This window comes from Lepidochelys olivacea (assembly GCF_965140295.1).
Source record: "Lepidochelys olivacea isolate rLepOli2 genome assembly, chromosome: 1".
NCBI classification, from domain to species: Eukaryota; Metazoa; Chordata; order Testudines; family Cheloniidae; genus Lepidochelys; species Lepidochelys olivacea.
This window is the reverse complement of record NC_140411.1, coordinates 4748980-4771588: the sequence shown is the minus strand read 5'-3', so window position 1 is coordinate 4771588 and position 22609 is coordinate 4748980. Positions and strand designations below refer to the sequence as shown.

General features: G+C 47.8%; 1 protein-coding gene across 1 annotated transcript; it reads right to left on the bottom strand.

Annotated features, from left to right (window-relative positions):
- Window positions 1-1156: 1156 nt before the first annotated feature.
- On the bottom strand, window positions 1157-2095 carry LOC311514415 (olfactory receptor 51G2-like; the record flags this gene model as incomplete). The annotated part of the gene is made up of 1 exon (XM_084616974.1): window positions 1157-2095. One exon carries the CDS (start codon window positions 2093-2095, stop codon window positions 1157-1159), a length of 939 nt encoding a protein of 312 aa, XP_084473100.1.
- Window positions 2096-22609: the final 20514 nt, after the last annotated feature.

Below are 22609 nucleotides of genomic sequence, written 5' to 3'. Positions count from 1 at the left end.
ATAGATAAAATCCTTCTTTTAAGAACCTGATTGATTTTTCCATTGTTCCAAGATCCAGGGGTTTGGATCTTTGATGATTTTGTAACCAATTGGTTAGGATATTATTCTCAAGCCTCCCCAGGAAAGGGGGTGTAGGGATTGGGGGGATATTTTGAGGGAAGACGTCTCCAAGTGGGCTCTTCCCCCGTTCTTTGTTTAACACGCTTGGTGGTGGCAGCGTACTGTTCAAGGACAAGGCAATGTTTGTACTTAGGGAAAGTTTTGAACCTAAGCTGGTAAGAATAAGCTTAGGGGGTCTTCCATGCGGGTCCCCACATCTGTACCCTAGAGTTCAGAGTGGGGAAGGAACCCTGACAGGAGGGAAGGGGAATATGGGCCTGAGTCTCTTGCCAAGACTCCTGTGCGTGAGACCCTCACTCACACAGCCAGCTCTGCCCTGTTTCCATGTGGAGTGAGCTCAGCAGGTGTGCGGCGTGCAGAGCCACCAACAGTAGTGATGGGAGCGGGGGCTGCCTGAATGGCTTCTCTTGCAGCTCCTGCATTAATGATGTCTCTGGTATGACTCAGTCAGAAGCACCTGGCTGAGGGCGTGGGGGAAGGGTGGGTGTCCGTGCCCCTTGAATAGCCCCGTCCACAGCTGGTGCCGCCCCCATGGATCACAGAGCACCCACAGCGCTCAGGAAGGGCCAGGACTGCGACTGCAGAACAGCCCTGCAGCTTTCTTCATGGCCCAAGGATGTTTAACCAGAGATGAGACAGTGACAGGCCAGGTGTAATGGGAAACAAAATCCACATCCCTTCTCTTTATTGAGAGTATTGACAGGATTTCTGAGGTTGGATCAGTTACCGATATGGCTCTTTATGGGCCAATATCCCATCGGTCCCCTGGCTCTTCACAAACACAGTCACTCTGCAAATGCTGCTGCCTGCCCTGGTGTCCTTCCCCCAGTGCCCCGTCCTCTCTGACCAGTGGGTGGAGACAACCGCTATACCATTGCTTCAGGCCTTAGACCCCATCTGACCCTGACTGTGCAGAGTGGAGATCAGTAGCTCATGTCATCACAGATATAAGGGTCCAGAATGGAATAAGTCGCTGTGTCCTGTGTTTCTTGTATCCTATGCCACCAGCGCTGGGGACGGGTCATAAACTGACCTTTCACTTCACGAACACCCTGATTATCCTCGAACGAAGGTATTTGCTTTTCACGCTGTACACAATTGGGTTAATCAGAGGAGGGACCAGGAGGTTGATGTAGCCCAGGACAATCTGAAACAAGGGAGAAGAGCCCTTCCCAAATCTGTGTATCAAAGTCAGGCTGAACTCTGGTGTGTAGAAAAGCAGGACGGCACAGAAGTGGGAGACACAGGTGTTCAGAGCCCTGAGGAACTCCTTTTGGGACACGATGCTCAGCACTGTTTTGAGGATCATCACATATGAGAGAAAGATGAGCAGCGAGTCGAACCCCACTGTTAAGACTGTAATAAACAAACCATAGATATTGTTGACTCTGATATCTGAACAAGCCATCTTCATTACCTCCTGGTGCATACAGTAAGAATGGGAGAGGACATTCACTCGACAATACCGGAACCGTTTCAGGAGAAGGGGGAGTGGGAGCATCAGAGCCACCCCTCTTAGAACACACACCAGTCCCATCTTGGCTATTCTCGGGAGGGTTAAGATGGAGGTATATCTCAGTGGGTCCCGGATTGCGATGAATCGGTCAAAGGCCATCAACAAGAGCACGGAGGATTCAGTGCAGTGAAGTGACTGGATAAAGAACAGCTGGGTAAAGCAGGCATCGAGGCTGATCTCCCTAGAGTTAAACAAGTATATGCCCAATATAGTGGGTATGGTGGCTATTGATAAGCCAAGGTCTGTGACGCCCAACATGGAAAGGAACATGTACATTGGCTCATGGAGGCTTAGATCAGTTTTTATAACGAACAGAATGACTGAGTTTCCTAATATTGAAATGACATACATTAAGCACAACGGGAGAGAGATCCAGAGATTTTGGACATCTTCCTGCCCAGGTATCCCAGTGAGAAGGAACACTTTAGATTCGAATTTGGTGTCATTGACAGCTGACATTATGTACTGGGCAGATCCAAGGAGTTTTGAACTTTCCTTCCTGAAAGGAAAAAGAACAGCCAACTAGATGATATTTAATGAGAGATCTTTCCACTCTCTGTACAATTCTAGAGACTCCTAGAAGCTAAAGAAAAATCAGCAAAAACAAAGTCTGGGATTTACACGACCGATACCAAGATAGACATTCCCAGACTGGATGAGACCTGTAGTCCATCTAGCCCAGTATCCACTGGCCAGTTCCAAATGCTTCAGAGGAAGGTGGAAGGAGTTCTGCAACAGGCAGGTATGAGATAACCTGCTCCCAAAGTTTCCCCCTGACACCCACTAGTTAGAGATATTTTGTGGTGTAAATCAGGAAGGTTTAGAGCCGTTCCAACAGTTTTTAAAACAGTCCTCACTAGCATAACTGGATTTTCTGGTTACCCATATAAACATCCAGTCCCACTTTGAATACTGCTGAGCTCTTTTCCCATTGATAGCCTGTGCCTGGGATTTCCGCAGCCTACTTGAGCGCTGTGTGATTTTACAATTGTGACCTTCCCACAGACAGCCTTTCTGGACCTCCACTTCTGAGTGTGGCCCATTATATAAAGTGGATGGTGAAAACAGTCATTATATTTATCTGTGTTACATTGAAGATATTTATAAACCTGGTTCATTGCCTCATTATAATATTTTTTCTCCACTCCTAAGAGTCCAAATTATGCCACTGCCTTTCTGCAGCACATGGGATAAATTTCCTGGGCCATATTCTGTATTCACTAATATTGACTTCAGCTGGGTCACTCCAGATTTACATGTGTACATTCAATCAGAACCAGGCTCTATTCACTTTCCGTAATAAATCCTCCCGGTGAGGCACTCTGACCCCCAAGAATCCCTCCAGGAGCAGCTGAAGTGCTTTGCCTGGCCAATGTTGACTGAATACAGAAAGTTTGATCATCCTACAGGCTTCTCTTCATCCTCACAGGAACTGCTCCATCTCCCAGTGCAAGGGTCTGTAGCTATCTGCAAAGATACAAGCTGACAAGAAGAGTTATTTCATCTGGGCGGGGGAGGGGTTGGCGTCACAAATGTGTGAATAGTGCAAACAGTAGGTTTGCACGAATACCCTCTTCAGTGTGCAAGTTACTTCTGCCATGCTCATGTAACAGCTAGTGGTGAAAATTACATACAACCCCTATTACACTCCCCTTTCCTGCACCTCTGCTTTGCTCTTTCCTGAAACACAGACCAGCAGTCTTTTTCTCAAGACTTTTTGCAAAGTCTTGCACAGGTATTGCACAGGTATTGTGTTCATGACCCTGATTAGAAACAGCTTCTTGTTAGTTACTGGGAGACAGTATCATACAACTATTCCACACCTTTATTAATGATCTGGGTGATGGGATGGATTGCACCCTCAGCAAGGTCACAGATGACACTAAACTGGGGGGAGCGGTAAATACACTGGAGGGTAGGGATAGGGTCCAGAGTGACCTAGACAATTTGGAGGATTGGGCCAAAAGAACTCTGATGAGGTTCAACAGGGACTGGCTCAGCTGTAGTTCTGCAGAAAAGGACCTGGGGATTACAGTGGATGAAAAGCTGGAGATGAGTCAGCAGTGTGCCCTTGTTGCCAAGAAGGCCAACATCATATTGGGCTGCATTAGTAGGAGCACTACCAGCAGATCAAAGTAAATGATTATTCCCCTTTATCCAGCACTGGTGAGGCCACACCTGGAGTATTGTGTCCAGTTTTGGGGCCCCCACTACAGAAAGAGTCCAGTGGACGGCAACGAATATTATCCGGGGGCTGGGGCACATGACTTACGAGGACAGGCTGAGGAAACTGGACTTGTTTAGTCTGCAGAAGAGAAGAGTGAGGGGGGATTTGATAGCAGCCTTCAACAACTATCTGAAGGGGGGTTCCAAAGAGGATGGAGCTCAGCTGTTCTCAGTGGTGGCAGATGACAGAATGAGAAGCAATGGTCTCAAGTTGCAGTGGGGGAGGTCTAGGTTGGATATTAGGAAACACTATTTCACTAGGAGGGTGGTGAAGCATTGGAATGGGTTACCTAGGGAAGTGGTGGAATCTACATCCTTAGAGGTTTGTAAGGCCCGGCTTAACTAAGCCCTGGCTGGGATGATTTAGTTGGGGATTGGTCCTGCTTTGAGCAGCGGGTTGGACTAGATGACCTTCTGAGGTCTCTTCCACCCTAATCTTCTACGATTCTGTGATTCACTGAACAAGGAGTTCATTGCATAAAACCTTTCCAAATAGTATGTGGGGTATTTCAGGGGAGCCTGGCTGTTTAAAAATAGCCAGAGCTTCGCGAACCAGCTGAGTGGCAGCGAACCAGCTGAGCAGCGGGGGACAGCAGAGCAGCACCCAGCAGGAGTTTGCCTGGGAGTTCGCCTGGAGTGAGCCCAGTGAGGCTTACGTCTTGCAAACTGCTCTGAGGAAGCTCATAGTAGGAAGGTGGTATGGAAGGGAGGGGTTCAGCTATTGTGATCTGCACTGGATGTGCCATGTTTGTCTTTCTTCCACAGGACAGAAGCGACTTTGTGTGTACAAAGTGCAAGCTGGTCTCCATACTGGAAGAGAAGATTGAAGGTCTGGAGCAACAGATAACGACCCTGCGTTGCATACGAGAAACGGAGGATTTATCTGGACAAAAGTCAAGATATGCTTCTATGGGCACAAAGATCTAAAGATTTAGAGCAGGTTGCACAGCAGAGCCAAGAGGCCAGTGAGGAAGCGTGGCAACATGTGACCTCCAGAAGAAGAAGGGGGAATGTCCGGGTTCCAGCAACGCAGACACAGGTAACTAACCGCTTTCATGTTATCTCCACAGGTACCGTTGCGGAGAGTGGACCAGATGATATGTCTGGGGGGAGAAAGCAGAAGGAGACTCCGCTGGTTGGAAGGCATGAGATGCGCTGTCCTGAGAGGGGGGGTTCCACGACCACCACTCCCAAGACAAGGAGGCGGGTGGTGGTGGTCAGGGACTCTCTACTCCGGGGGACTGAGTCATCTATCTGCCTCCCTGACCGGGAAAACCGAGAAGTCTGCTGCTTGCCGGGGGCTAAGATTCACGATGTGACGGAGAGACTGCCGAGACTCATCACGCCCTCGGATCGCTACCCCTTCCTGCTTCTCCACGTGGGCACCAATGATACTGCCAAGAATGACCTTGAGCGGATCACTGTGGACTATGTGGCTCTGGGAAGCAGGATAAAGGAGTTTGAGACGCAGGTGGTGTTCTCGTCCATCCTCCCCGTGGAAGGAAAAGGCCTGGGTAGGGACCGTCGAATAGTGGAACTCAACGAATGGCTACGCAGGTGGTGTCGGAGAGAAGGCTTTGGATTCTTTGACCATGGGATGGTGTTCCATGAAGGAGGAGTGCTGGGCAGAGACGGGCTCCACCTTACGAAGAGAGGGAAGAGCATCTTTGCGAGCAGACTGGCTAACCTGGTGAGGAGGGCTTTAAACTAGGTTCACCAGGGGAAGGAGACCAAAGCCCTGAGGTAAGTGGGAAAGCGGGATACCGGGAGGAAGCACAGGCAGGAACATCTGTGCGGGGAGGGCTCCTGCCTCATACTGAATGAGGGGCGATCAGCAGGTTATCTCAAGTGCTTATATACGAATGCACAAAGCCTTGGAAACAAGCAGGGAGAACTGGAGGTCCTGGTGATGTCAAGGAATTATGACGTGATTGGAATAACAGAGACTTTGTGGGATAACTCACATGACTGGAGTACTGTCATGGATGGTTATAAACTGTTCAGGAAGGACAGGCAGGGCAGAAAAGGTGGGGGAGTAGCACTGTATGTAAGGGAGCAGTATGACTGCTCAGAGCTCCAGTACGATACTGCAGAAAAACCTGAATGTCTCTGGATTAAGTTTAGAAGTGTGAGTAACAGTAGTGATGTAGTGGTGGGAGTCTGCTAAGACACCGGACCAGGGGGGTGAGGTGGATGAGGCTTTCTTCCGGCAGCTCGCGGAAGCTACTAGATCGCATGCCCTGGTTCTCATGGGTGACTTTCGAGACACCACTGACTTCCTGAGGAAACTTCAATCCATCGGTGATCTTCCTGATAACACCATCCTGGCCACTATGGATGTAGAAGCCCTCTACACCAACATTCCACACAAAGATGGACTACAAGCCGTCAAGAACACTATCCCCGATAATGTCATGGCTAACCTGGTAGCTGAACTTTGTGACTTTGTCCTTACCCATAACTACTTCACATTTGGGGACAATGTATACCTTCAGATCAGCGGCACTGCTATGGGTACCCGCATGGCCCCACAGTATGCCAACATTTTTATGGCTGATTTAGAACAACGCTTCCTCAGCTCTCGTCCCCTAAAGCCCCTACTCTACTTGCGCTATATTGATGACATCTTCATCATCTGGATCCATGGAAAAGAAGCCCTTGAGGAATTCCACCATGATTTCAACAATTTCCATCCCACCACCAACCTCAGCCTGGTCCAGTCCACACAAGAGATCCACTTCCTGGACACCACAGTGCTAATAAACAATGGTCACATAAACACCACCCTATACCGGAAACCTACTGACCGCTATTCCTACCTGCATGCCTCCAGCTTTCACCCTGACCACACCACACGATCCATCGTCTACAGCCAAGCTCTGCGATACAACCGCATTTGCTCCAACCCCTCAGACAAAGACAAACACCTACAAGATCTCTATCAAGCTTTCTTACAACTACAATACCCACCTGCTGAAGTAAAGAAACAGATTGATAGAGCCAGAAGAGTTCCCAGAAGTTACCTACTACAGGACAGGCCTAACAAAGAAAATAACAGAACGCCACTAGCCGTCACCTTCAGCCCCCAACTAAAACCCCTCCAACGCATTATTAAGGATCTACAACCTATCCTAAAGGATGACCCAACACTCTCACAAATCTTGGGAGACAGGCCAGTCCTTGCCTACAGACAGCCCCGCAACCTGAAGCAAATACTCACCAACAACCACATACCACACAACAGAACCACTAACCCAGGAACTTATCCTTGCAACAAAGCCCGTTGCCAATTGTGCCCACATATCTATTCAGGGGACACCATCACAGGGCCTAATAACATCAGCCACACTATCAGAGGCTCGTTCACCTGCACATCCACCAATGTGATATATGCCATCATGTGCCAGCAATGCCCCTCTGCCATATACATTGGTCAAACTGGACAGTCTCTACGTAAAAGAATAAATGGACACAAATCAGATGTCAAGAATTATAACATTCATAAACCAGTCGGAGAACACTTCAATCTCTCTGGTCACGCAATCACAGACATGAAGGTCGCTATCTTAAAACAAAAAAACTTCAAATCCAGACTCCAGCGAGAAACTGCTGAATTGGAATTCATTTGCAAATTGGATACTATTAATTTAGGCTTAAATAGAGACTGGGAGTGGCTAAGTCATTATGCAAGGTAGCCTGTTTCCTCTTGTTTTTTCCTACCCCCTCCCCCAGATGTTCTGGTTTAACTTGGATTTAAACTTGAAGAGTGGTCAGTTTGGATGAGCTATTACCAGCAGGAGAGTGAGTTTGTGTGTGTATGGGGGTCGGGGGGATGTGAGAAAACCTGGATTTGTGCAGGAAATAGCCCAACTTGATTGTCATGCACATTGTGTAAAGAGTTGTCACTTTGGATGGGCTATCACCAGCAGGAGAGTGAATTTGTGTGGGGGGGTGGAGGGTGAGAAAACCTGGATTTGTGCTGGAAATGGCCCACCTGATGATCACTTTAGATAAGCTATTACCAGCAGGACAGTGGGGTGGGAGGAGGTATTGTTTCATATTCTCTGTGTATATATAAAGCCTGCTGCAGTTTCCACGATATGCATCTGAGGAAGTGAGCTGTAGCTCACGAAAGCTTATGCTCTAATAAATTGGTTAGTCTCTAAGGTGCCACAAGTACTCCTTTTCTTTTTGCGAATACAGACTAACACGGCTGTTACTCTGAAACCTTTAATTTTCCTGATATCTGCTGGGAGAGCAGTACAGCGGTGCATAGACAATCCAGGAAGTTTTTGTAAAGCGTAGGGGACAATTTCCTGGTGCAAGTGCTAGAGGAGCCAACTGCGGGGGAGCTTTTCTTGACCTGCTGCTCACAAACCGGGAAGAATTAGTAGGGGAAGCAAAAGTGGAGGGAATCTGGGAGGCAGTGACCATGAGTTGGTTGAGTTCAGGATCCTGACACAGGGAAGAAAGGTAAGCAGCAGGATACGGACCCTGGACTTCAGGAAAGCAGACTTTGACTCCCTCAGGGAACGGATGGGTAGGATCCCCTGGGGGACTAACATGAAGGGGAAAGGAGTCCAGGAGAGCTGGCTGTATTTCAAGGAATCCCTGTTGAGGTTACAGGAACAAACCATCCCGATGTGTCAAAAGAATAGTAAATATGGCAGGCGACCAGCTTGGCTTAACGGTGAAATCCTAGCAGATCTTAAGTATAAAAAAGAAGCTTACAAGAAGTGGAAGGTTGGACATATGACCAGGGAAGAGTATAAAAATATTGCTCGGGCATGTAGGGATGAAATTAGGAGGGCCAAATCGCACCTGGAGCTGCAGCTAGCAAGAGATGTTAAGAGTAACAAGAAGGGTTTCTTCAGGTATGTTGGCAACAAGAAGAAAGCCAAGGAAAGTGTGGGCCCCTTAATGAATGAGGAAGGCAACCTAGTGACGGAGGATGTGGAAAAAGTTAATGTACTCAATGTTTTTTTTGCCTCTGTCTTCACGAACAAGGTCAGCTCCCAGACTGCTGTGCTGGGCATCACAACATGGGGAATAGATGGCCAGCCCTCTGTGGAGAAAGAGGTGGTTAGGGACTATTTAGAAAAACTGGACGTGAACAAGTCCATGGGGCCGGACGATGTGCATCCGAGAGTGCTGAAGGAATTGGCGGCTGTGATTGCAGAGCCACTGGCCATTATCTTTGAAAACTCGTGGCGAACGGGGAAGTCCCGGATGACTGGTAAAAGGCTAATGTAGTGCCAATCTTTAAAAAAGGGAAGAAGGAGGATCCGGGAACTACAGGCCAGTCAGCCTCACTTCAGTCCCCGGAAAAATCATGGAGCAGGTCCTCAAAGAATCAATCCTGAAGCACTTACATGAGAGGAAAGTGATCAGGAACAGTCAGCATGGATTCACCAAGGGAAGGTCATGCCTGACTAATCTAAACACCTTCTATGATGAGATTACTGGTTCTGTGGATGAAGGGAAAGCAGTGGATGTATTGTATCTTGATTTTAGCAAAGCTTTTGACACGGTTTCCCACAGTATTCTTGTCAGCAAGTAAAGGAAGTATGGGCTGGATGAATGCACTATAAGATGGGTAGAAAGTTGATTAGATTGTCGGGCTCAATGGGTAGTGATCAATGGCTCCATGTCTAGTTGGCAGCCGGTGTCAAGTGGAGTACCCCAGGGGTCGGTCCTGGGGCCGGTTTTGTTCAATATCTTCATAAATGATCTGGAGGATGGTGTGGATTGCACTCTCAGCAAATTTGCGGATGATACTAAACTGGGAGGAGTGGTAGATACGCTGGAGGGCAGGGATAGGATACAGAGGGACCTAGACAAATTGGAGGATTGGGCCAAAAGAAATCTGATGAGGTTCAATAAGGATAAGTGCAGGGTCCTGCACTTAGGACGGAAGAACCCAATGCACCGCTACAGACTAGGAACCGAATGGCTAGGCAGCAGTTCTGCAGAAAAGGACCTAGGGGTGACAGTGGACGAGAAGCTTGATATGAGTCAGCAGTGTGCCCTTGTTGCCAAGAAGGCCAATGGCATTTTGGGATGTATAAGTAGGGGCATAGTGAGCAGATCGAGGGACGTGATCGTCCCCCTCTATTCGACATTGGTGAGGCCTCATCTGGAGTACTGTGTCCAGTTTTGGGCCCCACACTACAAGAAGGATGTGGATAAATTGGAGAGAGTCCAGCGAAGGGCAACAAAAATTATTAGGGGTCTGGAACACACATGACTTATGAGGAGAGGCTGAGGGAACTGGGATTGTTTAGTCTGCAGAAGAGAAGAATGAGGGGGGATTTGATAGCTGCTTTCAACTACCTGAGAGGTGGTTCCAGAAAGGATGGTTCTAGACTATTCTCAGTGGTGGAAGAGGACAGGACAAGGAGTAATGGTCTCAAGTTGCAGTGGGGGAGGTTTAGGTTGGATATGAGGAAAAACTTTTTCACTAGGAGGGTGGTGAAACACTGGAATGTGTTGCCTAGGGAGGTGGTGGAATCTTCTTCCTTAGAATTTTTTAAGGTCAGGCTTGATAAAGCCCTGGCTGGGATGATTTAATTGGGTATGGGTCCGGCTTTTGAGCAGGGGGTTGGACTAGATGACCTTCTGGAGTCCCTTCCAGCCCTGATATTCTATGACTCTATGATTCTATTTCTGAAAGACTTTCTAAAGCAAAAGCCATTAGGCAGTAAAGTTACCACTGCTCGTTCCTGTAGAGATTCTATCAGCTCTGCTTCTGGCTTTCAGTATATATGCATGTCATGAAAGTTTGATGTGTAAATTTGTATTACAATTAAAAGTTTTGACATAACATTTAAACATCTGTACAGTAGCACACACATGTCAACCCATTCTTTCCCTTCTGATCTTCTCTCAGACATGATTTTGCAGGTTAGAGATCGCAGTGTCTCAGCCCTCATTCAGTAGCTTGTCAGCAAACAGAAGTCTAGTATCTCCCCATGTCCCTGGGTTAATAGCTGACTGGTTCTCCTCAGGTTCTGTTCTGTCAGTCTGTAGCCTGTACCCGGAGTGGTAACAGGCATTGGTATCAGTACAGGAAATTTCCGTTCTCTGAGCTCTCACTCTCTAGTATGGGGTGGGCAAACTTTTTGGCCCGAGGGCCACATCAGAGTTGCAAAACTGTATGGAGGGCTGGTTGGGAAGGCTGTGCCTCCCCACACAGCCTGGCCCCTGCCCCTATCTGCCCCCTTGGCTGCCCCCCTCAGAATCCCCAACCCATCCAACTCTCCTTTTCCCCTGACCACCCCCTCCCAGGTCCCCTGCCCCATCCTCCCCCTGGGACCACATCCCCATCCACCCCCCACCCCCCGCTCCCTGTCCCCTGATTGCCTTGACCCCTATCCACAACCTCTGACAGCCTCCCTGGGATTCCCACGACTATCCAAAGCCCCCTGTTCCCTGTCCCCTGACTGCCTCCACTTCAGAACCTCCACCCCATCCAACCACCCTCTGGTCCCTGTCCCCGACTGCCCTCCAGGACCCCCTGCCCCTTATCCTATCCCCTCCACCCTGCCGCCTTGCCATGCAGCTCAGAGCAGCAGGAGCTTGCAGCCATGCCGCCCGGCTGGAGCCGCCATGCCGCCCGCACTGCCCGGCAGGAATGGCAGGCCAGAGCACTGGCGATGCGGCACGCTGAGGCTGCGGTGGGGGGGGGGAAGCAGGGGAGGGGCCGGGGGCGAGCCTCCCCAGCCGCGACCTCAGGGGCCAGGCAGAACGGTCCCGCAGGCCGGATGTGCACCGCGGGCCGAAGTTTGCCAACCTCTGCTCTAGTACATAGCAACCACAGCAGCAGTTACTCAGCCAGGATGAGGGTTTGCAGGAAGCGGATTTGAAAGTCAAATGCAGGGGGATTCATGGAAATGGAACTTCGTTCCCCACAGGAAAGCAGTCCATTTTTCTCTCTCTCTGACTGTCTCTGTCTGGTATTCATCGAATCTGTAGCATCCGGAACCGGCACTGGGACAGACAAGGAGCTGAGCTGCCATAATGAGTGTGTGTGTTAAACCCAGTTCTGGGGATGCTTGCTGTCTGACTATATTGGGTTAACCTTTGGGATGTTTATGTTACGGTGATATTGGGTGAAACCAGTGTGGCTCTTTTTAGTTTAATATCAGGCTGCTGGAGAACACGCAGGATGGGAAGGCAAAGGTCAAGAAAAGCCGTCTCTCAGTCAGCACTTCAGGGAGGCTGAGAGACAACGCCGGAGCTACAAGTTGGGAAGAGCCTATTTCCAGTCTGCAGACACATTGCACAGCTTGTTTCCCAGTGCTGGGAGCCTGTCCAGAGATGGGGCAGCTTTTGTTGAGAAGCTCTTCAGACTGCAAGGACAGACACCGCTGGGGAAACCTGAAGGCCCTGGGCCTGCCCATGTCTGCATCAGTGTGGGAGGACTTGTGGTCAAAGACATGTACAGACTGTTGTTTGAAAACACTCTTATTCTCCCATGATAACTCTTTCTTCCTGCTGTTTGATTAAACATTATTTTGGTTCAAAAAGGCTGGCTGGTCACTCGTCTCAGCATTAGTCACATGCTCACAACAGGAAGAACCACAGGTGCTGAACCCACTGGGACCTGTTGGGCAAGCCCAATCCCCCACAGTGTGTTGTAGCCCAGGGCCCAGTCTGAGGGTGGGAGGATCGCGGGATTCCACCCCATGAGAGGGAAGGATACGAGGTCTGACATCTGGCATTTGGAGACCAGAAAGGGGGCAGAGATGCAGATAGCCCTGTAACTCTGAGGGGTATCTACAGGGCAGAAGTGCTGGAGCCCTCAGCCAGTCAGGAATCAGAAATATGCCCTGTCAGACCTATTACCACAAAGCAATGCAGCTCTGATTACCTGCCTTCACCATCGAGCCAGAGAATAAAACCTTTGAAAATGCATTTACTGGTTCCATTTCCAGGAGCAAATAAACCTGAGGCGAGTTGGGAATTAGTCACAGATATTCCATGAGGTCTCCTCTCACTCAGCTCCTGGTAGGATGGGGCCCAGAGCACAGGACAATGGGACCCCTCTAGAAATGGGAGCCCTGGAGAAATTCTGACTTGGGGCATCGGGGTTTTAACAGTCCGAGCTCCCTTTGAATGTCAGATTTCTGTGTAGCTTGAACAACCCACCGTGGTGCATGGGCAGATGGAGAGGAGGGGTTCCCAAGCTACCTAGTGCTGCCTGCGCTCCAGCCCTGTCACTGAGTCACCCGACAGCCCAGCTGAGTCCTCTGCCGCTGCACAGAACATCTGCCAATGGAAACAGCTTCCAGCCTTTACGCATCACTTCGCTTTTTAAAGATAGTGAAACCTGCCAACCTACCCAGTTCCTGCTAGAATTTAGCCGCTGACACCAGAGGTCTTCACCCTAAAGGACACGGAGTCATCGGAGAGGTGGCACAGGCAGCAGGCAGTCTCTGTTCAGATGGGGAGGCAGGTGTCTTTATGAAGATGCCGGCACAGTCCCCTGGGGGCCACTTGGCTATCAGGGAACCTCAGCTGCTTCCTTTCATGCGCATCAGCTTTAACCTCGTCATGGCCAAAGGCAAACTGCAGGAGGACAAATCACAGGGGGCGTGTGGTGATGCTGCCCAACTGGACTGCAGGCCAGCCCCACTGCAGGCTCTGCTCCTGGAATCCAGGCTTGTCATTACTGTTCGTATGGTTCCGATTAATCACATGGCTACCCCGGGGGTGGTGCGTGGTAACGATGATGCTGTCACAGCTGTGATCTTGTTGAAATTAAATAATTAAATAAATTAAATAATAATAATTAATAATTAATATAATATAGGATCAGATTTATCCCTGGCAGCAGCCTTTCCTGCATTACAAACCCAGGGTGCAGACCATGAATGGGAGATTACACAAGGCTCCATACATGGAAATTTCCATTGGATCATTTCAGGAGGTGAGGTCCCTTCTCTTGCACAGATCTCAGTGATCCACAGCCCCTGGATGTTGGCTAGGGTGGCTATGCCACCTCTGTAACACTGGCAGCCCCTGGAAATGGCTAGTCTGTGGCAGCCCATCGATCAGTGGAACAATTTAAGAACAGAAGTACGGCCTTATTGGGTCATACCAATGGCCCATCTCGCCCAGTGTCCTGCCTTCTGACAGTGGTTAGTGCCGATAGCTCAGAGGGAACTAAGAGATGAGTGCAATTATAGAGTGATCCATCCCTTGTGTGTGCTCCCAGCTTCTGACTGTCGGAGGTTTAGAGACACCCAGAGCATGGAGCTTCATCCCTGATCATCTTGGCTAATAGCTATTGATGGACATATCCTCAGTCAACTTATCTAGTTCTGTATTGGGCCAACTATTCTTTTGGTTTCAGAACATCCCCTGGCAATGAGTTCCAGCTGACTGTACTTTGTGTAAAAAGTACTTTCTTTTGTTTGTTTTAAACCTGATGCCTACTAACTTCCTTGGGTGACCCCTGGGGTAAATAACATGAAGGGGTAAATAACACTTCCTGATTCACTTTCTCCACAGCGATTTTATAGACCTCTATTATATCCCCACTTAGTCTTCTCTTTTTCCAAATGGAAATGTTCCAGGCTTTTAATGTAACCTCATATGGAAGCTGTTCCACACCCCTAAACATTTTTGTCACCCTTCCTTGTACTTTTTCCAATTCTAATATATCTTTTTTGAGATGGGATGAACAGAACTGCACAAAGTATTCAAGGTGTGGGTATACCATGGATTTATATAGAGGCATCATGATATTTTCTGTCTTATCATCTATACCTTTCCTTACGATTTGCAACATGAGTGGTGGGTGGAGCCCCCATGCCCCATTCCTTCTGCCCCATCCCCACAGCTGGAATGTCGTCCCCACCCACCCACCCGCTCCTGGAGAAGCCCAGGGTTTTCACAGACCCCATGGCTGGAACAATGAGCCCCTCCACCCCAGATGTTGGAGGCTCCCCAGGCTGGCCAGAGCCCCCTCAACAATACTGAGCCTACTTTCTTGAGACCCCAAGTTGCCCCATGGGAGAAGCTTGTCTCTTCCCAAAGAACCTCAGCTTTTAATATGCCCAATACAGGTTCCAGGATAGCTGAGGAGGTTGTTGTGAAACTGCCCCCGATATTAATCATAGTGGTATGCTGATGATATGATTATGACATAGTTATATGCATCTTGTACAAAAATGTCTTGTGAGGTTCCTATCGAAAAAATATGGTTTCCAGAATATGATGATCCTATTTATATGCTTGTATCATTTTTGCATCTGAAGTTATGAATATTGATTATGTATTGGTATTTTAACTGTCATTACACCTGGGTGACACACATTGTCAAAATACTTAGGGTCCAGATAGCAGGTTGAGAAGAGCATATTCCTAGTAATGGGACATTAGGGGAAACAACAGTCTGTAGGAGAAGTTTATATCCCATCTGGTAAGCCTTCGGAAGAATGCTCAGGCTCATCTTTGGATAATGCCTGCTATGACACAACAGCACATGCAAGGGCATGGAACCGGACCATATGAAACTAAACTCCATTTTGGAACCTGTATTTTTCTGCTATATAATGTAGGGAGTGACAGCATCTCTTGGCCTCACTCCCCCCACAAGAGAACTCCTGGAAACACCTGAGGAATAAAGACTGAACTTGGGGAAGTGCTAGTCCCACATAAAGGGATTTCTACCCTGCATATGGAAACTTGGTGGACTGCTTGTATCATCAGTTAGGGTGAGAAACTGTTAATTCATACCCAATCTATCTAGCATGTTAGCCTTAGTTAGTGTTTTTGTTTATTTGCTAGGTAATCTGCTTTGATCGGATTTCTATCACTTTTAATCACTTAAAATCCATCTTTTTTGAAATTAATAAACCTGTTTTTTGCTTTATCTTTACCAGTGTGTTTTGAGGAATGTCTCTGGGGAAAATCTCAGCTCTGTATAAAAAGGCTGTTGCATATCTTTCCCACATCAAGGGGAAACTGACCCATATTAATGAGCTTATGGCGTACAGACTCCTGTGCAGTGCAAGAGGGTACAATTTTGGGTTTATACTCCAGCAAGGGTGCAGAGCTGGGGAGCTGGGAAATCGGCTGTTGTCTCCTGCCTGTCTTTGAGTGGCTTAGGTAAAGCACTCAGGAGGCTCAGTGTGGTGCCACCTGCTGTCATGCTGGGTGATAGCAGGGCTTGTGGAGGCTGACTGTGTCACCAGCAAAACAGTGTAAGATTGGCCCACCCAACTGGAGGGTTAACGGGCAGAGCGGTTCCCACAGCTCCCAGACTGCCCCCTGGGGGTGACAACCTGTCACAGCGATCTGTGCTTCTCAGCTTCCTGGTTTCATCAGTAATCTCCTTGGAATGCAGCAAGATTCCTGAAGAAGATGAGTAGCACAAATTGCCTCCTCAGCTACCCTGGAAGCTGCATGGCACATAATAATAAAAAGTTCCCTATGTGAACCCTGCAACTGCTGGGCAGTGGCCACCACTGGAACAGGGGAGGCTTAGCCTGTCTTGGCCTATTACATTCACAAGCTGTAGTTCCCAACACTTTTGATAATGTTTTTCCAATGTGCAATATTTTGCATTTATAAACATTGAATTTCATCTGCTATTTTGATGCCCAAGCTCCAAGTTTTGTGAAATCCCTTTGTAACTCTTCATATGCTGCTTTGCACTTAAATATATTGAATAATTTTAACTCATCTGCAATTTTTTCCATCTCATTGCTTACCCTATTTTCCAGTTCATTTATGAATATGTGGAACAGCACTGGTCCCACTCCAGACCCCAAGACGATCCCATGATTTACCTTTCTCCATTCTGAAAACTGACCATTTACTCCTACCCTTTGTTTCCTATCTTTTAATTAGTTACTTATCCAGGAGAGACCCTTCCTTCTTTTCCCATGACTGCTTACTTTTCTGAAGAGCCTTTGGTGAGGGATCTTGTTGAAGTTTTTCTGACAGTCCAGATACACTGTATCATCTGTATCACCCTTGCCCACATGTATGTTGACCCACTTAAAAAATTCTTATAGATTGGTGATGCATGATTTCCTGTTGCAAAAGACATGTTGACTGTTCCACAGCAAATAATGTTCATGTGGGTGTCTGATAAATCTGTTCTTTACTATAGTTTAAGTCAATTTGCCTGGTACTAAAATTAGAATATCAGGCCTATAATTGCTAGGATCACCTCTGGAGCCTTTTTTTTTCTTAAAATCAGCATGTTATGAGCTATTTGCCAGTCACCTGATACAAAGCCTGATATAAGAGATGGGTTACCTACCACAGTTTTTTGTTCTGGAATTTGATATTTGAGTTCCTTCAGAACTATTGGGTGAATGTTATATGGGCCTGGTAACATTTAATGTGTAATTTATCAGTTTGTTCTCAAACCTCTGTGATTGGTTGTTCCCCCATCTGGATGACGGTGGAAGCACTGAACCTCCTATCCATTCAGCTCGGCTGGCCTCTCTGCAATGCTCTTCTGGTGACACAACCATCCTCTCCAAGCTCTGTTATCATCCAACATGACAGCAGTTGGCGTCGCACAACCAACTGAGCTACCTGAGCGCTTTACCTAAGCCACTCAAGGACAAACAGGAGAAAACAGCCAATTTCCCATATCACCAGCCTTGCACGCTTGCTGAAGTATGAACCCAGAATTATGCCATCTTGTACTGCAAAGGGATCTGCACAATGTGTGCTCATTAATATACGTCACTTTCCCCTCATGTGGGAAAGATATGGAAGAAACTTTATTTACAGAGCTGAGATTTTCCAAGACACTTCACTCAAAACACACTGGTTATGATAAAACATAATGTTTATTCAGTAGAGAAAGAGAGATTTTTAGTGATTATAAGTGATAGCAAGAAGATCCATGTAGATTACTTAGAAAATAAACAAAAATGCAAACTAAGCCTAACATACTAGATAGACTCAATGGCTCGCAAACACAGATCCAGTGACTGTGCTGAAACCGCCAGCATAACTGGGACACTCCAAAACTCCCCTCAGAAATCCACTACCTACCCCTCACTTTCACTCCTGAGCACCCGCACATCTGCCACAGACACCAAGGTGCTGAGGTCTCAGAGCTTCCCAGAAGCCAGCTGTCACTGGAGGCTGTCAAAAGAGGCCTCTTTTAGACAAATGTCAGAGGTGTTGCTCTGTGGAACCCTGACACAGCCCTGACCTTAGGGTCTCAGATTATCTGAGCACCTTGAATGTCTCTATCCTCCCACCACCGTTGTGGGGCAGGGCAGGGCTTTATCCACTTGCGCAGAGGTTCAGAGACAGATTACGGCTTTCCCACAGTCACACACAGCAAGGGAATCAGACCCAGTTGTCTTGAGTCGCAGAGCAGTGCCAGACCACAGGGTCAACCTTCCAGCCATGTGAGCAGTGACAGGCCTGGCTCAGTTCTCTGCTGTACCAGCAGAGCACCCCTGCGCTGCAGATAGTGGGGATTGCCAGGAGCCTGTTATCAGGGCCCTCCTTAGGGATACACAGGATATGCAGCTGCATAGGGCTCCCAAAAATTTGGGGCATCCCTGGGTCTTAGTGTCCACCCTCCCCGCTTCGCCCTCTTCTTCCTATCTCTGTTCTGACCCTTCCTGCAGGTTTCCACAGCTAGCTGCTGCAGCCTGGTGACTCTTACTTTGGAGGGGATCTAGTAACTTAAAAGTGAAAAATTTCAGAGTAGCAGCCGTGTTAGTCTGTATTCGCAAAAAGAAAAGGAGTACTTGTGGCACCTTAGAGACTAATACATTTATTTGAGCATAAGCTTTCGTGAGCTACAGCTCACTTTGTTGGATGCAAGTGCATCCAATGAAGTGAGCTGTAGCTCACGAAAGCTTATGCTCAAATAAATTTGTTAGTCTTTAAGGTGCCACAAGTACTCCTTTTCTTTTTAAAAGTGAATGTAACCCTTCTGCCCGTCAGAGTTGGCAGCAACAAGGGCCGGGTTCAATATCTAGGGGTTCCATTCCAATAACACAATGCAAACCGGCTCGAGCCCCCACCCAGTGACCTGGGACAAATATATACCACCCCCGCTGGGCGCCTCCAAGAGGCAATACTTCCCCTCTCGCAAGCACATAGTCTGAGTGTAGCAAAAGTCTTTTAATAACAGAGAGAAACAATGTGGCATTATGTTGGGGAAACACCACCAACAGGATTCATAACACAACCCATGAGCAAAAAAAAACCCACCCCAGGCAAATTGGGGCATGCCCTTTTCCCTTTGGTTCTTCAGTCCAGCAACCCCAAATCACCCAAAGTCCCAAAAGTCCAATGCCCCAAAAGTCTCTGTCCCTGGTCAGGGCAGCCCCAGAGTTCGAAAGTTTATCTGCGGAGCTTTACCTCCCAACCTGGGTGGAAATGGGACAGAGGTAAGAGGCACCTTACGTGATCTGAAGCTGACCGCCCCATAGCTCCATAGTGGCGCTCCACTCTGCCAGCCGCCCCACAAACTCCTTCGCTCAGCTGCGCTCCGCTCCGCGAGCCGCCCCACGAACTCCTTCGCTCAGCTGCGCTCCGCTCCGCCAGCCGCCCCACGAACTCCTTCACTCAGCTCCACGGCCCACAAGCAGCTCCTGCCATCCACACACTGCGCCGCATCGAACTGCTCCACAATATATCTTCAGGCTCCCCCACTACTTAACACAACACTCAGTGATTTCAGCTCTTAGGTGAATTCAGCTTATAATAGGGGAGCCCCAGTGCTGGTGCACTGTCAGCCCAAAGTGAGCTCAGCAGCCTATAACTAGACTTCTAATGAAATCAAAATTAGCTCTGATATTCCACAGTGGAGAGAGGAGGAAGTGCAATTAGCATGTAAGGCCCTCACCAAGGGGCCCATGCCACCAAGTATTAATACTTGTCCCCAGCCTCTCTCCATTCACACAGTTTTGGAACCCATGACCCTTGCCTAGCGAGTGCTACTTAGTTGATGGTGAATCCCTCCATCATAACAAAAGGCCACGTGCAGTTCCAAGCACAGTTCCCATAATCAGGGTAATAACAATTTATTCTTCCTGCCCCAATAACAGAGACACTGGGGATCCCACAGCAGCCGAAGTGACCATTTGGGCAGCTATGGTCTCATTCTAGGCGTGGTGGGTGTGCCTATGCAAATGAGATCGGCCCCTGAAGTTCTTTTCCACAACTTGCCACACCTCACCACCAGATGTCAGGGTGGAGCTCATCCTGACACTGCTTACATTAGTCTTTAAGGTGCCACAAGTACTCCTTTTCTTTTTAAAAGTGAAAAGGTCTTCCAGTGTGCTGGACCTATTAGCACAACATTGAAAGGGTTAAAGAGCCATTCAAGTGGTAATGAAGCCATTTAGCAGTCATTTGCCAACCCCTAGGTACATACTGTCAGTTTCTGAATTTACTGAAAAGAACAGTTGTGCATTACTGTAATATTTACCCAGAACATGTTAGTCTACAGGACCTTCATTTAAAATTTGCTTTAAAAATACTTCATTAGAAGATTGCTGAAGATTCTAAAGTCACATCTCTAAAAAAACCTTGCATAGATTTTTAGATCCACAATCCGGGTATTCATCTTTAACCTTAAATGCTTGGATCTTCAGACGTATCGTTTTTTAAATAAATCCTTCAAAAGACCACTCTTATCTAAAATACACATTTAAATTTTAATTACTATAGTACAAAAAACTTGCTTCCAAAGTCTTCCTGTCCTTTCTGTCCATCCCTTCCTCCCTTCACCCCACTGTTGAAAAGAGCTAGCCCTTAAAGGGACAACACCCCTTTCCTTCCAGATAGCTGGACAAATGAGTTTCCCTTTCTTTACTTCTGACTCTGTGATTAACTAGTGTTAGGATATAGATATTCAGGCCTGTCTTTAAAGGCCTATACTCTAAGAATTTAGGTGTATTCAAAGAATCATAGAATCATAGAATATCAGGGTTGGATGGGACCCCAGAAGGTCATCTAGTCCAACCCCCTGCTCGAAGCAGGACCAATCCCCAACTAAATCATCCCAGCCAGGGCTTTGTCAAGCCTGACCTTAAAAACCTCTAAGGAAGGAGATTCCACCACCTCCCTAGGTAACGCATTCCAGAGCTTCACTACACTCTTAGTGAAAAAGATTTAGCTAATATCCAATCTAAACCTCCCCCACTGCAACTTGAGACCATTACTCCTCGTTCTGTCAACTGCTACCATTTAGAACAGTCTAGAGCCATCCTCTTTGGAACCCCCTTTCAGGTAGTTGAAAGCAGCTATCAAATCCCCCCTCATTCTTCTCTTCTGCAGGCTAAACAATCCCAGCTCCCTCAGCCTCTCCTCATAACTCATGTGTTCCAGTCCCCTAATCATTTTTGTTGCCCTTCGCTGGACTCTCTCCAATTTATCCACATCCTTCTTGAAGTGTGGGGCCCAAAACTGGACACAGTACTCCAGATGAGGCCTCACCAATGTCGAATAGAGGGGAACGATCACGTCCCTCGATCTGCTCGCTATGCCCCTACTTATCCATCCCAAAATGCCATTGGCCTTCTTGGCAACAAGGGCACACTGCTGACTCATATCCAGCTTCTCGTCCACTGTCACCCCTAGGTCCTTTTCCGCAGAACTGCTGCCTAGCCATTCGGTCCCTAGTCTGTAGCTGTGCATTGGGTTCTTCCATCCTAAGTGCAGGACCCTGCACTTATCCTTATTGAACCTCATCAGATTTCTTTTGGCCCAATCCTACAATTTGTCTAGGTCCTTCTGTATCCTATCCCTCCCCTCCAGCGTATCTACCACTCCTCCCAGTTTAGCATCATCCGCAAATTTGCTGAGAGTGCAATCCACACCATCCTCCAGATCATTTATGAAGATATTGAACAAAACCGGCCCCAGGACCGACCCTTGGGGTACTCCACTTGATACCGGCTGCCAACTAGACATGGAGCCATTGATCACTACCCGTTGAGCCCGACAATCTAGCCAGCTTTCTACCCACCTTATAGTGCATTCATCCAGCCCATACTTCCTTAACTTGCTGACAAGAATACTGTGGGAGACCGTGTCAAAAGCTTTGCTAAAGTCAAGAAACAATACATCCACTGCTTTCCCTTCATCCACAGAACCAGTAATCTCATCAGAGAAGGCGATTAGATTAGTCAGGCATGACCTTCCCTTGGTGAATCCAAGCTGGCTGTTCCTGATCACTTTCCTCTCATGCAAGTGCTTCAGGATTGATTCTTTGAGGACCTGCTCCATGATTTTTCCAGGGACTGAGGTGAGGCTGATTTGCCTGTAGTTCCCAGGATCCTCCTTCTTCCCTTTTTTAAAGATTGGCACTACATTAGCCTTTTTCCAGTCATTCGGGACTTCCCCCATTCGCCACGAGTTTTCAAAGATAATGGCCAATGGCTCTGCAATCACAGCCGCCAATTCCTTCAGCACTCTCGGATGCAACTCGTCCAGCCCCATGGACTTGTGCACGTCCAGCTTTTCTAAATAGTCCCTAACCACCTCTATCTCCACAGAGGGCTGGCCATCTCTTCCCCATTTTGTGATGCCCAGCGCAGCAGTCTGGGAGCTGACCTTGTTAGTGAAAACAGAGGCAAAAAAAGCATTGAGTACATTAGCTTTTTCCACATCCTCTGTCACTAGGTTGCCTCCCTCATTCATTACTATTCTTTCGACTCATTGGGATGGTTTTTCCCTGTAACCTCAACAGGGATTCCTTGAAATACAGCCAGCTCTCCTGGACTCCTTTACCCTTCAAGT